The sequence below is a fragment of the Leptodactylus fuscus genome, chromosome 3, assembly GCF_031893055.1.
Source record: "Leptodactylus fuscus isolate aLepFus1 chromosome 3, aLepFus1.hap2, whole genome shotgun sequence".
NCBI lineage: Eukaryota > Metazoa > Chordata > Amphibia > Anura > Leptodactylidae > Leptodactylus > Leptodactylus fuscus.
The window spans coordinates 23,159,158-23,176,678 of NC_134267.1; the positions used below are offsets into that span (position 1 = coordinate 23,159,158).

The following is a 17,521-nucleotide window of genomic DNA, read 5'->3' on the forward strand; positions in this document are numbered from 1 at the left end:
GGCACCTCCAGGTCTCTACAAAAACAACATGGTGTCCAGAAAGTCCCTCTAAATTTCTACTCCAAAAGCTAAAACGTGCAGCGCACCTTCCCTTCTGAGCCCTGCTTTGTACCCAAGCTGCAGTTTACTCCCATATATACAACTTTTTTGTAGGTGGGATAACACACTTAATAATTTTAGGAGTGCCTGTCTCTGACAACACAAAGTGGGCGCGATGTATCGGACACTGAATTGCCCAGTAAATTTTCTATAAAAATTAAAATTTTCACTTTTACATAAATTTTTGGAAGCGGTCTCCCCCACTACATTGTATCAGCAGTACAAAGCTTTATCTTATTGAGTCCTGCGGACAGGTTTTCAGGATCCAACACTCTTTGATCTTCAATGATCTCTTTAAAAACCAATTCACCATGGGACCCTGTGAAGTGCTGCCATGTGCAAATGGGATCTGCTTACTCTTAGCAATGGGTGTCCTTGACTAGTCTTGCATTATTTGGGGAGGGGGAGGTGATCTGCACAATCCATTGTTCTGACAAACCAGTTAGACCACAGATACTGATGTCCTGTGTATATATATATATGGAGTCCAGTAGGACATACCACATAACCTGAGATCTACTCTGGATGAAAGATGGACTACAACCCTGTGTCTTTTGTGTACAGGGGACGTGGTGCTCACGTGTGTGCAGAGATGAAGTTGAGTAAAGCCCAGTATGATGAGGTTGCCCATTTCATTACCACTCTGAAGCCCACCAGGCAGTGTATGAAGACGCTGAAGGAGAGATTCCCCAATCAATCGCAGTCCACTCTGCTGAGCATCTTCTCCCAGGAGTACCAGAAGTTTACAAAAAAGACCCATGCAAGGCATCATGTTCCCGAAACCATCGAAATGTATTACAGCAAGTACTTGCAGGAGGTAGCCATGGATCCAACAGCGCCCGTCTTACTAAACCTGGCCAATGAGGTAGATTTTTCTCCAGCCTTGATCGCACGGATAATTCTGGAGCGATTTCTTCAGGATCTGAATGGAGTTGCGCCCACAAAGCCTGTCTTGAACACTATGCTGCGTGACTCGTCTCAGATCCCTGACCCAATTCTTGCCAACCAGGTTAACCAGTGCGTTGTCAATGACTGCTGCAATGGACCCTTGGTGGATTGCATCAAACACTCTATTGGCTATGAGCATGAAGTACTTCTAAGAGAAAAACTATTGGGGAAAAACATGGCCTTTTTAGATGAAGACCAGCTGCGTCTGAAGGGCTATGATAAAACTCCCGACTTCATTCTGGAGGTGCCAGTAGCTGTCGACGGACATGTTATCCATTGGATTGAAAGCAAAGCGTCATTTGGAGATGAGCTGAGTCATCGTACTTATCTACAGGACCAGTTCTGGAGCTACTGGAACAGGTTTGGACCTGGTCTGGTCATCTACTGGTACGGGTTCATTGAAGAGCTTGACTGCCACCGGGAACGTGGTATAATATTAAAGGACGAGTTTCCCTCTGATATAGTGACACTACATGGCTGCATGTCATTGGGAGAAGAGCAAGGCAAGCAAGTTGGAGAGCGCAAGCCAGAGAAAAGCCAGGAAGCACAATATATTTGCAGAAGACCCGTGTTACTGGGCGTGTGATTCACCCGGGCAATGACAAAGCAAGAAAATAGGAAATTTGTGTAACACTTCCAGTATCGTGCAGGAGAAAGTTGCCAACAGATGACATCTGACTGTCGGGTAGTTATAGAATAAGGACTAAATGTTAATGTAATTAATGAGTTTTATTTATTTATTTTTTTTTATATACAAATAAAGTTTGTTCAGATTTCTAGAAAAAAATAAATAAATAAAACCCTGTGTCTTTTTGGTTTCCTAACGCAGTGAGCAACCAGGAGCCGGTCTGGAAACTAGAGGAGCTCAGGGCTGAAAAATTTTTGGATGGGAACCAGAGCCGGAGGACCAGTACTACACCCCATCCAATGCTCTGAAATATGCTATCATGTATGACCACATAGCCTATGCCCGGTACCTATTGAATCACTTCCCGGAAGAATCGATCAAGGTGCCGGTACAGAAAGGTAACCACCAGGCATATTCTTACCACCTGGGCCTGGCTGTAATTCATGATCGCCGGGAGATCCTCAATATGATCCTGGAGGCCGGACAGAAAGTCCATCGGGGCTCATACGTAGACCTGGAGCATTATTTCGCTCCAGGGGATGGAAACACGGCCTTGCATCTGGCCTGTAATCTACTTAAAGGTGACCTGGTGCTTATTCTTTTAACCCATGGGGCAACATCGATCCCAAATAAATATGGACAAACCCCCATGGACATGATGATGACCCGAATAGCCAGCGCGGGTGATAACATGAAACTTAAGATCAGGTGCCTGGACCATCTCCTCCTCTTTGAACCTCTCATAACTTTAGAGACGAGACGGACCTTGGAGGAGAATCACCAAGACTGGGCAGCCATAATGGGTGAGGACGTGCTTGCCTATCTGCTGGGGAAGAGGCCGGCACCATTGGCGATGACATCAATGAGAAGGGTTCTGCAGCAGCTGCCACCATTGAACATTGTGAGATGTCTACAACGGCTCCAGATCCCTCATATTGTCAGAAACAGCTTCTCACTTGGACATTAAAGGACATAAAACAGCTGATCTGTGGGGGGAGGGGAGGTGTAAATATTGGTACATTGTGTCATTTTTGTTTTAAAAGGAATATTTTGTTTTTATTATATTTATTATTAAAACCAGATGAAATTTATCACTTTTATTCTGCTGTTTTTGTGGGGGCACAGAGGGGAGTCATTATCTTACATTTGGAGGGGTCATTACCTTACATGTGGGGGTACTGTGTGGGGGGGGTCATTATCTTACATGTGGGGGTGCTGTGAGGGGGGGCGCGTGGGCGCCGCCATTTTTTTGGCGATCACCGGCACCCGGACTAAGTTTTGGTGCCGACGTCACGTTACTATGACAGCCAGGTTCCTTGTGAAGGCTCCCCGGCTTGCCATTACATTACTTCTATTGCAGACTATGCTACATAGCCTGAAATAGAAGTGCCAGTACTTTGCAATGCATTAGCATTGTAATGCATTGTATTACTGATTAGAGATGAGCAAACACTAAAATGTTCGAGGTTCGAAATCCGATTCGAACAGCCGCTCACTGTTCGAGTGTTCGAACGGGTTTCGAACCCCATTATAGTCTATGGGGAACATATGCTCGTTAAGGGGGAAACCCAAATCCGTGTCTGGAGGGTCACCAAGTCCACTATGACACCCCAGGAAATGATGCCAGCACCTCTGGAATGACACTGGGACAGCAGGGGAAGCATGTCTGGGGGCATCTAGCACACCAAAGACCCTCTATTACCCCAACATCACAGCCTAACAACTACACACTTTCCACATTCAAAAAAACCTCTATCAAAATGGGAAAATACCTGGAAACCTTCTTTACTCCCCGAATGGATGGACACAAACCCCAATTTTAGCTCAACAAACTAACAACCACCCCTTTAAACCATGACAACCAGAGATGGAATACACAATGGGAAATCCTTTAGACCTCACCCTTAACTGTCAGTGTGTGTGTGTGTGTGTGTGTGTGTGTGTGTGTGTGTGTGTGAGTGATGTGGTAAGACCTTCCAAAATTCACTTTTATGGCCCTTAACGTGAGCCCTTCAAAACAAAGTTACAGGACCTTAAGCTGAGCTACCAGCAGAGATTGAGGCCCTTGGCATGAGTAGAGCCTTGTACCAGCAGAGTGTTAGCCCCTTTAAAACTCTCTGCCCCTAAAACAGTGGTTCCAGAACCATCACTCATTGTGTTGGATTGATGCAGTGGATTGGACTGAGGACCCAGACATTGACCTTGATTTTGACTGTCCAATTGATAACATTTTGGCATCAAGTCCTGGGGGTAACTTAGAGGACCGCAAAGGGGGAGAATTGGCTGCAACCACTACTAGCGGTAATGGTCCTCTAATATCGGACTCTACATTACCTCCACTGGGTTCTGATCAGGTGTTAATTGTCCAAACAACATGCTCCAGTACTTACATGTAGATCAGAAACCACTTTCCCTTCCGACACCAGATTTAACCAAGCTTCATCATCCTTCTGAGATGGAGCCACTAAAGGAAACTTTGCCTTCAAAGGCATGTCCTGGATCTGCGACTGAGCCAAATGTAAACAGAGTCCTTTTGAATGGAACAAAATTCACCAGCAGTGTTTTTGGCCCTTAGGGTGAGTTGAGCCTTGCACCAGCGTGTGTCCCGTAACATCAGGCGGGCCCTAAGTTCTGCACTTTGCACAAAAGTTGCACTTGACCACCGACGCGTGGACAAGTGCATGCGGCCAGGGACGCTACATCTCAAACCCAGCACACTGGCTGAATGTAGTTGAGGCTGGGACCGGGTCGCAAACTGTGGCGGCCTGCCTTGTCTCCCCGCCCATGATTCCTGGCAGGAGTGCTGAAACACCACCCTCCCCCTCCGCCGTTAAGTGGACCCCAGCTACGAGCTGGAAATGCTCCAACACTGGCGTGAGGAGATGTCATCAGGCCGTGCTGAAGCTCAGCAGCTTGGGGGACAGACAGCACACTGCCTCTGAGGTCAGGGATGCCATCCCGGATGAGATGGCAATTTGTTTATCCCCGCTGCCCCTGGGGCCAGGCTTTTTTGTCTTGTTGGAGGGCTCTGGAGATTTCCATCCTCCAACAAGTTCCATGCCTGGCCCACGTGTTCAATGTAGTGGTGCAACGATTTTTAAACTCATACCCCAAATTAGCGGAGCTAAGGGTGAAAGTGCAGCGCTTGGACACCCACTTTCGCAAGTCTACACTAGCCGCTGCTAGCCTCAAAACACTCCAGCAAAGCCTACATCTGCCCAAACACCGACTGTTGTCCGTCGTCCAGACACGCTGAAACCCTACATACCATATCTTCACCAGGGTGTGTGAGCTGCACAGACCTTTTATGAAGTTCCATCTACAAAACCCAAGGGTTCCTCAAAGTCAGCTCCCTCAGTTTCTGCACCATGAGTTTCCATGGGTGGAAGAGTTATGGCTAGAGGCATGGATAGGGGTGATGTCTAAGGGCAAAAGCAGTGTGGATGTTGAGGCAAGCTAAGCAGCAAAAACTGGGGATATAAGCTGAGGCATGGACTGAGGTGATGTCTATGGGCAAAAGCAGTGTGGATGTTGAGGCAAGCTAAGCAGCAAATACGGTGGCTACAGGCAAAGGGATGTCCAGAGGCAGCAAGGGCAAAGATGCAAAACTCTACCCTGTTTCAAGAATTTTTCCTAGGTATGGGACACGTTAATGGCACCCCCTGGGCAAACTACCGCCACTGAGGGGCCTAGTGTAACCAGGAGGGACAAGTATAGGCGCATGTTGCGGGACTACCTGGCTGACCCCAGCTCTGTCCTCTGCCATCCCCCTGCGCCCTACACTCATTGTGTCTCCAAGTGTGATTTGTGGCTGGAACTTGCGCTGTTCGCTTTGGAGGTCCTTCCCTGCTGCCAGCGTGCTATCTGAAAGGATCTACAGCGCAGCCGGTGGCATCATCACCGATAAGTACAGCTGTCTGTCAGCTGACAGGCTGACTTTCACCCAAATGAACAGCCAATGGATAGACCCATCATATACATGTCAGTTACATGACAAATTTAGTGCAGTTTGCTCACTTTGCAAGTCTAATATGAGTTGGAGATCTGAAGAGAGAAACCTCACCACCTCTTGCGTGTGCTATCATTTGGAAGGCAAGCCCTGGGCTCAGTGGGTGACAGCAAGTGCAGGATAATCGTCATCTGGCGTTGCGGCCACTGCCTCTCCCACTGTTGACAGTGCTGGCACTGCAGTCCAGACCACCATCCAGGTCACCTCCAAATCTGACACTTTGGGGAGTTCACCCTCATCCTCCCCTTTTCCTGCCACTTCTCCTTTTGCCTGCGCCATCATGCACCTCTTCCCAGCAACTCCCCATCTCCCAGGCCTTTCATTCCAGGCTAACACAGCGCAACCCACCCACATGCCCAAGGCTTTAACTGCCTCATCTTAAAACTTCCGGCCCAGGAGATGTTGGGGTCCCGACTTCTGGAAACACTGCCCTTTTTGGGCCTGCTGGCTACTGCGCCACCTTACTGTGTCGTCCACACCAGCACTTTTCCCCAAACATGAGGTGGTCCCTAAGTTTAGCGCTTTGCACAAAGTTCTACGTGACCAGCTACGCATCGACAAGTGCATGCGGACAGGGACGCTGCCTTTCAATCTTGGCACAGTGGTTGAATGTACTTGAGGCGGGGACTGGGTCGCAAAATGTGGTGGACTGACTTGTCTCCCCACACAACATTCCTGGGAGGAGGGCTGAAACACCACCCTCCTCCTCCGTTGTTAAGTGGACCTCAGCTACGAGCTGGAAAGGCTGCAACACTGGTGTGGGGGGACATCAGCAGGCCGTGTAGAAGCTCATCAGCTTTGGGGCCAGACAGCACACTGCCTACAAAGTGAGTCATGCCATCCTCGATGAGACGGCAATGTGGTTTTTTCCACTGCACCTGGGCCCAGGCATGTTGTCATGTGTGATAATGGCCGTAACCTGGTATCGGCTCTGTAGCTTGGCAGCCTGCAACATGTTCCATGCCTGGGCCACTTTTTTAACTCAGTGCTGCAACGCTTTTTAAAAAAAGTACCCTAATGTTCCTGAGCTACTGGTGAAAGTGCGGCGCTTGTGCGGATAGTTTTGAAAGTCTATAGCTGCATACAGGGCCGCCGATAGGCCAGTATTACCGTTACTGGTGTCAGGGGCCCGGCCAAATTTAAAAATGGTGGGGGCCCGGTTTTGGCCCGCCACCGTGTGCCAGCCCCCTGGCGCCCGCAGCAGCAATTGTGCCCTGGGTCGGCGTCAGCGAGCAGCATAGTCGGGCAAGTGCCGGGGCCCACAGAGCCTCTTGGGGCCCCCCAGCACTTGCCTGTCCCGATGAGCTGAATACACAGGCAATGTTGGAGCTCAGCTCAGCTCCTGCTTTAATGCTGCGCCCGGCTTTGGCGTGTGTAGGCGTGATGTGACAGGTTCCTTGTGAAGGCTCCCCGGCTTGCCATTACATTACTTCTATTGCAGACTATGCTACATAGCCTGAAATAGAAGTGCCAGTACTTTGCAATGCATTAGCATTGTACTGCATTGTATTACTGATTAGAGATGAGCAAACACTAAAATGTTCGAGGTTCGAAATCCGATTCGAACAGCCGCACACTGTTGAGTGTTCGAACGGGTTTCGAACCCCATTATAGTCTATGGGGAACATAGTCAGTGGAGTGAGAGGAGCGTCAGAGAGGAGCAGCGAGGGAGCGATGGAAGGTGAGTGTGTTTGTTTTGTGTTTAACATAATGAAGGGGGCCCATTTAACTGGGGGGGGCAAATGAAGAGGAGGGGGGGGAACGGCATGACACTGTGGAAGATAAAGGGGGTGGGGAGAGAATGGCATGACACTGGGGCAGATGAAGGGGGGGAGAATGGCATGACACTGGGGCAGATTATTATTATTATTTATTTATATAGCACCATTAATTCCATGATGAAGGGGGGAGAATGGTATTACACTGGGGCAGATGAAGGGGGGGGGGAGAATGGCATGACACTGGGGCAGATGAAGGGGGTGGGGAGAGAATGGCATGACACTGGGGAAGATGAAGGGGGTGGGGAGAGAATGGCATGACACTGGGGCAGATGAGCAGAGTGTGTGAGCAGCACAGACCTTTGATGGAGTTCCAACTCCAAAACCCTAGGGTTCGTCAAAGTCAGCTCCCTCAGTTGCTCAACCATGAGTGTCCATGGGTGGCAGACATGTGAAATCCCATCCCATCCATTGCACTGGACACGAAACATTAGCATGCGCTCATCACAACTCCAGATATGGCAGCTGCGTTAAGCAGGGTGCAGGGTACAACACAGACCAGGCCTGAGCACCAGGAACAGGTTAGAAATACTGCAGCATCCGCCATTTCCTTACAATTTTGTGGTTGTGGACCCGCCACTGATGTTTCTGGACCTCAGTGAGGATGATGACAGTTGCCATTAGGGAAAGCTGTGGTTATGTGCGGTTTGCAGTAAGGGGACAGTGCGCAATTCGAAGAGGAGTTGGTAGACAACGAGGCCACCGACCCCACTTGGACAGGGGTGATGTCTAGGGGCAAAAGCAGTGTAGATGTGGAGGGAAGCTAAGCAGCAAAAACAGTGGGTAGAGGCAAAGGCTTCCAAAACTCTACCCTGTTGTAAGACTTATTCCTAGGTCTGGGACACGTTAATGGCCCCCCTGGCCAAATTACCGCCACTCAGGGGCCTACTGTCACCAGGAGGGACAAGTATAGGCACATGTTGTGGGAGTACCTGGCCAACCCCAGCTCTGTCCTCTCCGATCCCTCTGTGCCCTACACTTATTTTCTCATAAGTTTTTTGGCAATACACAACTCCTGTCAAGTTCCCTTGGGATCTCAGAGGATGTGGCCTCAGTGCTGAAAAACGCATATGAGTTCCCTTGGCAATGTGCTGTAAGAGAACCCTGGAGCTGTATTAAGTTACCATAGCATCCAGCATGGCTAAATGCAGCGAAAAAATTTGTACCACTTACATAGATGGTAACTTCAGTGCTGCAGTTGGCAATGGACAGTGTAACGGGATTAGCTGAGGGATCGCTGTCTTAACCACTTTTTGGCACAAAATGAAAGTCCAAAGCCAAGTATGGTGCAAGGATATGATGCAAGGACACCTACACATCTGTCTCTGACACATTGGAGAGTTCACCCTCATGCGCCCTTTTGGCCTGCACCATCATGCGCCTCTTCCCAGCCACTCCACATCTCCCAGGCTTTTCATTGCAGGCAGAAGTACAGCACAAGCCACCCACATGCCCAAGCCTTTAACAGCCTCATCGAAAAACTGCTGGCCCTCTAGATGTTGGCGTTTAGGCTTCTGGATACCCAGGCCTTCAGTCAGCAGATGGCAGCTGGGGCACCTCCCTATGCTGGGCCTAGCCATTACTACTTCTCTTGGTGTGCTGTCCCTGCATGTGTCCCATAACATCAGTCGGGCCCAGAGCTCCGCGCTTTGCTGCAAGGTCCACTTGACCACCGACACAGACAAGCGCTTGTGGTCAGGGATGCTGCTTATCTTTAATGACAGGCAGGGTGAATGTGGTGGAGTCTGGTCAAGGGGTGCAAACTGGGGTGGCCTATCTCCTCTCCCAGCCCAAAATTCATGGCAGAAGTTCACTGAAAGCCTGAAGCTCATTAGCTTGGGGGACAGACAGCACAGCGCCTCCGAGGTCAGGGATGCTATCCTGGCTGAGATGGCAATGTTTTTTTCCCTGCTACACCTGGGGCCTGGCATTTTTGCGCCTGTGATAATGGCCGGAACCTGGTAGCAGATCTGGAGCTTGCCAGACTCAAACACGGTCCACACATGGCACACGTTTTCAACTTGTTGGTGCAATGTTTCTTTGAAACCTACACCATTGTGCCTGATATACAGGTCAAAGTGGGGCCATTTTCGTAAGTGAGAACTAGCCTCTGCTAGGCAGAAAACATTCAGAGCACACTCCTCATCTTCGCACTGTTGGCTGGCGGAGGAAGACGAGGGGGATGGAGTGGCATCTGATGTCCCTGTCCCACACGAGGCTTGAGGATGCACTTCAGTGCATCCCATTGCTTCACCACAGATGGTTTAACTCATGGGGCAACATCGATCCCAAATAAATATGGACAAACTCCCATGGACATGATATTGTCCCGAATAGCCAGCGCGGGTGATAACATGAAACATAAGATCAGGTGCCTGGACCACCTCCTCCTCTTTGAACCTCTCATAACTTTAGAGACGAGACGGACCTTGGAGGAGAATCACCAAGACTGGGCAGCCATAATGGGTGAGGACGTGCTTGCCTATCTGCTGGGGAAGAGGCCGGCACCATTGGCGATGGGCCTCCAGCTGGGTTTCAGAGACGTCCAGGTGTGGTGGCTTGGCATACGGGTCATGAAGTGGGAACAAGTCTTCCCGGAGGTCCTCAACGCTAGTAGAGCCACTCAGGTCCCGGTGGTGTTAGTAATCCATGCAGGTGGCAACGACATGGTCTCTATCCGGCGGCCAGAACTAATTGCTAGGATGCGAGCGGATTTCTGCAGGTTTCCAAAACTTTTCCCGGCCCAAGTCCCTGTATGGTCTGAGATGATTCCGAGGTGACAGTGGCACGGCGCTATTAGTCCGCCCACGCTTGAGAGAACAAGAAAAGCCCTCAACAGAGTAATGTCACACCACATACAGACACTGGGCGGAGTAGTGGTCAGGCACTACCAGCTTGAAGGGGACAATCGGATGCTGCTGCGAAAGGATGGGGTACACCTGAATGATATTGGGTTGGACTTTTTTCTTTCGGGGATTCAAGGTGGCATAGAAAGGGCACTGTTCCTGCTAGGGGGGCATCGGACCTCATTGTAGGCTTACACCGAGATCCGGTGGCATAGTAGCAGGACCTTGGCCCCCTTTCTCAGCGATGTACAGTACCAGCGACGTGCCCCACCAGGGGGCACACACCACTGCGTTCGCTGAGGAGGAGGGGAACAGGGTTACTGCTTACGCCGACCTCACCCATTCAAAGGTAACTTGGTCCGTATTTGTGTGAAGATCACACACAAGGGGTTTAGTAGAGGGGAAGGGGGTTTTTGTTTGGTCCCAATAAACGCTCAAATACGTCCGTCAGGCCCACTAAATTTCTACACAATCCATTGTTCTGACAAACCAGTTAGACCACAGATACTGATGTCCTGTGTATATATATATGGAGTCCAGTAGGACACACCACATAACCTGAGGTCTACTCTGGATGAAAGATGGACTACAACCGTGTCCTTTTGGTTCCCTCACGCTGTGGAAAACCAGGAGCCGGTCTGGAAACTAGAGGAGCTCAGGGCTGAAAAATGTTTTGAATGGGAACCAGAGCCGGAGGACCAGTACTACACCCCATCCAATGCCCTAAAATATGCTATCATGTATGACCACATATCCTATGCCCGGTACCTATTGAATCACTTCCCGGAAGAGGCAATTAAGGTGCCAGTCCAGAAAGGTGACCACTAGGCATATTCTTACAACCTGGGCCTGGCTATAATGCATGATCGCCGGGAGATCCTCAACATGATCCTGGAGGCCGGACAGAAAGTCCATCGGGGCTCATACGTAGACCTGGAGCATTATTTCGCTCCAGGGGATGGAAACACGGCCTTGCATCTGGCCTGTAATCTTCTTGAATGTGACCTGGTGCTTATTCTTTTAACTCATGGGGCAACATCGATCCCAAATAAATATGGACAAACCCCCATGGACATGATATTTACCCGAATAGCCAGCGCGGGTGATAATATGAAACTTAAGATCAGGTGCCTGGACCATCTCCTCCTCTTTGAACCTCTCATAACTTTAGAGACGAGACGGACCTTGGAGGAGAATCACCAAGACTGGGCAGCCATAATGGGTGAGGACGTGCTTGCCTATCTGCTGGGGAAGAGGCCGGCACCATTGGCGATGACATCAATGAGGAGGGTTCTGCAGCAGCTGCCGCCATTGAACATTGTGAGATGCCTACAACAGCTCCAGATCCCTCATATTGTCAGAAACAGCTTCTCACTTGGACATTAAAGGACATAAAACAGCTGATCTGTGGGGGAAGGGGAGGTGTAAATATTGGTACATTGTGTCATTTGTTTTAAAAGAAATATTTTGCTATTTTTATATATTTATTTTATTTATATTTATTTTTATGTATTTATTATATTTATTTATTATTAAAACCAGATGAAATTTATTACTTTTATTCTACTGTTTTTGTTTACTGTTTTAAATGTTGCTAATTTTTTTTCTGGTATTTTCTGTCCATGATTATGGGGGCGGCCATCTTTGTCTGAGCTTCTCTGAAGTTCACTAGGGTGAATTTAGCATTTGGTGATCTGCCTTACACCTGCGCACAATGATCTCCTCCATCAGATCTCCCCTGACCTGGAGCAGAGGAAGCATGGGGGGAGGGGGGAGTGATGAATATCCCCCACAGTGGGGGGATATTATGTAACATGTGGGGGGAGTCTTATCTTACACGTGGAGGGCATTTTGTGGGGGCACTGAGAGGGGAGTCATTATCTTACATTTGGGGGGTCATTATCTTACATATGGTGGCACTGTGGGGGGAGTCTAATTTACATGTGGGGGCACTGTGTGTGTGGGGGGTCATTACCTTACATGTGGGGGCACTGGGGGGGCATTACCTTACATGTGGGGGCACTGGGGGGGGTCATTAACTTACATGTGGGGGCGCTGTGAGGGGGGGGATGGGCGCGTGGGCGCCACCATTTTCTTGGTGATTGCCGGCACCCGGAGTAAGCTTTGGTGCCAACGTCACATTACTATGACAGCCAGCTTCCTTCTGAAGGCTCCCCGGCTTGCCATTACATTACTTCTATTGCAGACTATGCTACATAGCCTGAAATAGAAGTGCCGGTATTTTGCAATGCATTGCATTAGTGATCAGACCCCCTGGGGTTCAAGACCCTCTAGGGGGACTAATAAATGCAAAAAAAAAATAATTTTAAAAAGTAAAAAAAACAAACATTTTTTAAAAGTATTAAAAATTCATATCACCCCCTTTCCCTAGAACACATAAAAGTAGTTAAATACTGTGAAACACATACATATTAGGTATCCCCGTGTCCGAAATCGCCCGCTCTACAAATCTATAAAAATATTTTTCCTGTACAGTGTTACAGTGAAGTCCTCCATCTTTGTATTTTGGCAGCCATCTTGTACTCTCTCACATATAAACTGTATAAGTATGTATTTTTCTGTTTAAGTCAAGGAGGCCCCTTGTTAGACTTTAAGGAATGTGATAATGAACGTTAATGCATAGGTTGCTAATCATTATCTCTTAAGGGCCTCATTTTTGAGAAGATGCAGCTGACTTTGTATATCTCTTATCTCCTTTACATGATGTATGGACACAACCAACAAAAGTATTAATCTTATGGTATCTGGGCACTCTGTCATATTTTATGGTATATGAAGGTCACTTAGAGTGTGTATAGACACAGAGTCTATGGAACGTGTCATCTTATCTCTTTTGCCATGATATATACATATAGACAGTCTGGGATGTTAGCTCACACAAGTATTTTGAATCCTTCTTTGTTTCATGGGAAAGTCCATCCCAGTGTGGAAAGCTATAATGAGATGCAGATTATAATGAGCCTCAGCCAATAGTCATGTGCCAGGCTTGTCTTATATCTCTATAACCAATTATGTTGCACTGATTAGAATAGCCAAGCCAGCTCTTTGTAATGTATTGAAACTACCTTTTTCTTACAATAAAATCAGAACTCTTTTGATACACTACCATCGTGTGTCTTTAATCAGTTCTCCAGGCCTAAAAAGAAAGATGGCTGCAGTCCATCTAGGCCTGTTAATTAATTATCTACTTAGGACCTCTACAACATACGGAGGTCCCTATCAACAGTAAACGCCATAGCGGGAAAAATAGTCAAACGTGCCAAACCGCTGTTTTTTCACTGTTTTGATTCTGATAAAAATTTGAATAAAAAGTGATCAAAGCAATAGCATTTCCCAAAAATGGTAGAACTAAAAAGTACACCCGACCCCGCAAAAAAAAAGAGGCCCTATACATCCCCGTACATGGACGTATAAAAAAAACAAAGTTACGGCTGTCAAAATATGGTGACTTTTAGAAAAAAATTTTTTTAACAGTTTTGGATTTTTTTAAGGGGTTAAAATGTAAATAAAACCATATGAATTTGGTATCCCTGGAATTGTACCGAAACACAGAATACAGGGGACATGTCATTTTGGCTGCATAGTGAACGCAGTAAAAGCGAAGCCTGTAAGAAAGTCGCAGAAATGCATTTTTTCTTCAAATCCACCACATTCTGAATTTTTTTCCAGCTTCCCAGGACATTATACAGAATAATTAATAGAGGCATCATTAAGAAAAATTTCTCCCGCAAAGATTAAAACCTCGTATGGCTCTGGGAGCGGAGAAATAAAAAAGTTATGGGGTTTAAAAGGAGGGGAGTAAAAACGAAAATCAAAAAATGCCATCGGCGGGAAGGGGTTAATATAATAATGTCCAGAGCACCATGGAATTAATATAATAGAGTCCACCCAGAGATACTTGAGAATGCTGAGATCTCCCCATAGAAGGTTGGCCTGAGATAAGATCTTGTAGGACCTAAGTCCATTCCAGTAACTGCCTATTGTTAGGCGCATGTAGAGGAGATCATTTATATGCGCACTACAGGCAGTTACTTACCTGGAGGGTCAGATATTTTATCTTTAAGAAAAGTTTGCTTCTATTAGGTATAAAGTGGTTGGACATCTTGGATATGGACGTCCTCTACACGACCAACTCCAACTGTAACATTTAGGTCCCTACAATCGGCCCAATGACAATTCCTTATTTTGACGTCTCCCTCATTTCCCCCTTATCTAAGCTGGTCCTTATAAAATTCCAACACCTTCTTCAACTCTACCTGATATAAAATGACCCCTTAATCTCTACCCCTCCAAATTTCTAAACTTCTGATCTGACATCTATGGTCCATGTATTCCTAGCCTCAATGTCCTGTATGACTAGATTATGGAGGTCTACGACCACCCCTCTATCCCAGAGAAACTACATGAAACCCACCATCACTATATCATTGTCTACTCTGGATGAAAGATGGACTACAACCCTGTGTCCTTTCGGTTCCCTTACGCTGTGAAAAACCAGGAGCCGGTCTGGAAACTAGAGGAGCTCAGGGCTCAAAAATGTTTTGAATGGGAGCCAGAGCCGGAGGACCAGTACTACACCCCATCCAATGCCCTGAAATATGCTATCATGTATGACCACATATCCTATGTGGGGGGAGGGGAGAGTGATGAATATCCCCCACAGTGGGGGGATATTATGTAACATGTGGGGGGAGTCTTATCTTACACGTGGAGGGAGGCATTTTGTGGGGGCACTGTGATGGGAGTCATTATCTTACATATGGTGGCACTGTGTGTAGGGGGGGGGAGTCTAATTTACATGTGGGGACACGGGGGGGGGAGTCATTATCATTATCTTAAATGTGGGAGGAGTCATTATCTTACCTGTGGGGGCGCTGTGAGGGGGGGGGGGCTTTTGGTTCCCTCACGCTGTGAAAAACCAGGAGCCGGTCTGGAAACTAGAGGAGCTCAGGGCTCAAAAATGTTTTGAATGAGAACCAGAGCCGGAGGACCAGTACTACACCCCATCCAATGCCCTGAAATATGCTATTATGTATGACCACATATCCTATGCCCGATACCTATTGAATCACTTCCCGGAAGAGGCAATTAAGGTGCCGGTCCAGAAAGGCGACCACCAGGCATATTCTTACCACCTGGGCCTGGCTATAATGCATGATCGCCGGGAGATCCTCAACATGATCCTGGAGGCCGGACAGAAAGTCTATTGCGGATCCTACGTAAACCTGGAGCATTATTTCGCTCCAGGGGATGGAAACACGGCCTTGCATCTGGCCTGCAATCTACTTAAAGGTGACCTGGTGCTTATTCTTTTAACTCATGGGGCAACATCGATCCCAAATAAATATGGACAAACCCCCATGGACATGATATTGACCCGAATAGCCAGCGCGGGTGATAACATGAAACATAAGATCAGGTGCTTGGACCACCTCCTCCTCTTTGAACCTCTCATAACGTTAGAGACGAGACGGACCTTGGAGGAGAATCACCAAGACTGGGCAGCCATAATGGGTGAGGACGTGCTTGCCTATCTGCTGGGGAAGAGGCCGGCACCATTGGCGATGACATCAATGAGGAGGATTCTGCAGCAGCTGCCACCATTGAACATTGTGAGATGCCTACAACAGCTCCAGATCCCTCATATTGTCAGAAACAGCTTCTCACTTGGACATTAAAGGACATGAAACAGCTGATCTGTGGGGGGAGGGGAGGTGTAAATATTGGTACATTGTGCAATTTTTGTTTTAAAAGGAATATTTTGCTATTTTTATTATATTTATTTATTATTAAAACCAGATGAAATTTATCACTTTTATTCTACTGTTTTTACTGTTTTAAATTCTGTAAATTTTTTTTCTAGTATTTTCTGTCCATGATTATGGGGGCGGCCATCTTTGAGCTTCTCTGAAGTTCACTAGGGTGAATTTAGCATTTGGTGATCTGCCTTACACCTGCGCACAATGATCTCCTCCATCAGATCTCCCCTGACCTGGAGCAGAGGAAACATGGGGGGAGGGGAGAGTGATGAATATCCCCCACAGTGGGGGGATATTATGTAACATGTGGGGGGAGTCTTATCTTACACGTGGAGGGAGGCATTATTTTGTGGGGGCACTGAGAGTTGTCATTATCTTACATATGGTGGCACTGTGGGGGGAGTCTTTAATTTACATGTGGGGGCGCTGTTGGGGGAATCTTACACGTGTAGGGAGTCATTATCTTACATGTGGGGGGTTCATTATTATTATTATTATTATTGTTTATATAGCACCATTAATTCCATGGTGCTTTACATTTGGGGGTTACATACAGTACACAGAATATACAGGTAGATATACTTACAATGATCGACTGGCACAGTGGGGTAGAGGGCCCTGCCCGCGAGGGCTTACAATCTATGAAGGAAGGGGGTAGAGACAGAAGGAGAGGGGGAGACTGTACAGATGGCGGTGCGGTGATAGTGTTATTGGAGGTTGTAGGCCTTCCTGAATAGGTGAGTCTTCAGGGCCTTCTTGAAGCCTGTGACTGTGGGGGTCAGTCTTATGTGTCGTGGTAAGGAGTTCCAGAGTATGGGGGATATGTTATCTTAAATGTGGGAGGAGTCATTATCTTACATATGGGGGTGCTGTGAGGGGGGGGCGCGTGGGCGCCGCCATTTTCTTGGTGATTGCCGGCACCCGGAGTAAGCTTCGGTGCTGACGTCACGTTACTATGACAGGCAGGTTCCTTCTGAAGGCTCCTCGGCTTGTCATTACATTACTTCTATTGCAGACTATGCTACATAGCCTGAAATAGAAGTGCCGGTATTATGCAATGCATTAGCATTATAATGCATTGCATTAGTGATCAGACCCCCTGAGGTTCAAGACCCTCTAGGGGGACTAATAAATGCAAAAAAAATAAAATTTTAAGTAAAAAAAAACAACATTTTTTAAAAGTATTAAAAATTCATATCACCCCCTTTCCCTAGAATACATATAAAAGTTGTTAAATACTGTGTAACACATACAGGTTAGGCATCCCCGTGTCTGAAATCGCCCGCTCTACAAATCTATAAAAATATTTTTCCTGAAAGGTAAACGCTGTTTCGGGAAAAATAGTCAAAGGTGCCAAACTGCTGTTTTTTCACTGTTTTGATTCTGATAAAAATTTTAATAAAAAGTGATCAAAGCAATAGCATTTCCCGAAA

General features: G+C 47.3%; 1 protein-coding gene and 1 pseudogene across 1 annotated transcript; both read left to right on the plus strand.

The window, feature by feature from the left end:
• The first annotated feature begins 667 nt into the window (after positions 1-667).
• LOC142198451 (CDAN1-interacting nuclease 1 pseudogene) lies at positions 668-1,633 on the plus strand (annotated as a pseudogene).
• A 13,726-nt stretch (positions 1,634-15,359) lies between these two features.
• LOC142198452 (ankyrin repeat domain-containing protein 9-like) lies at positions 15,360-16,007 on the plus strand. Its single transcript, XM_075269488.1, has one exon. The coding sequence runs from the start codon at positions 15,360-15,362 to the stop codon at positions 16,005-16,007; it is 648 nt and encodes a 215-aa protein (XP_075125589.1).
• Positions 16,008-17,521: the final 1,514 nt, after the last annotated feature.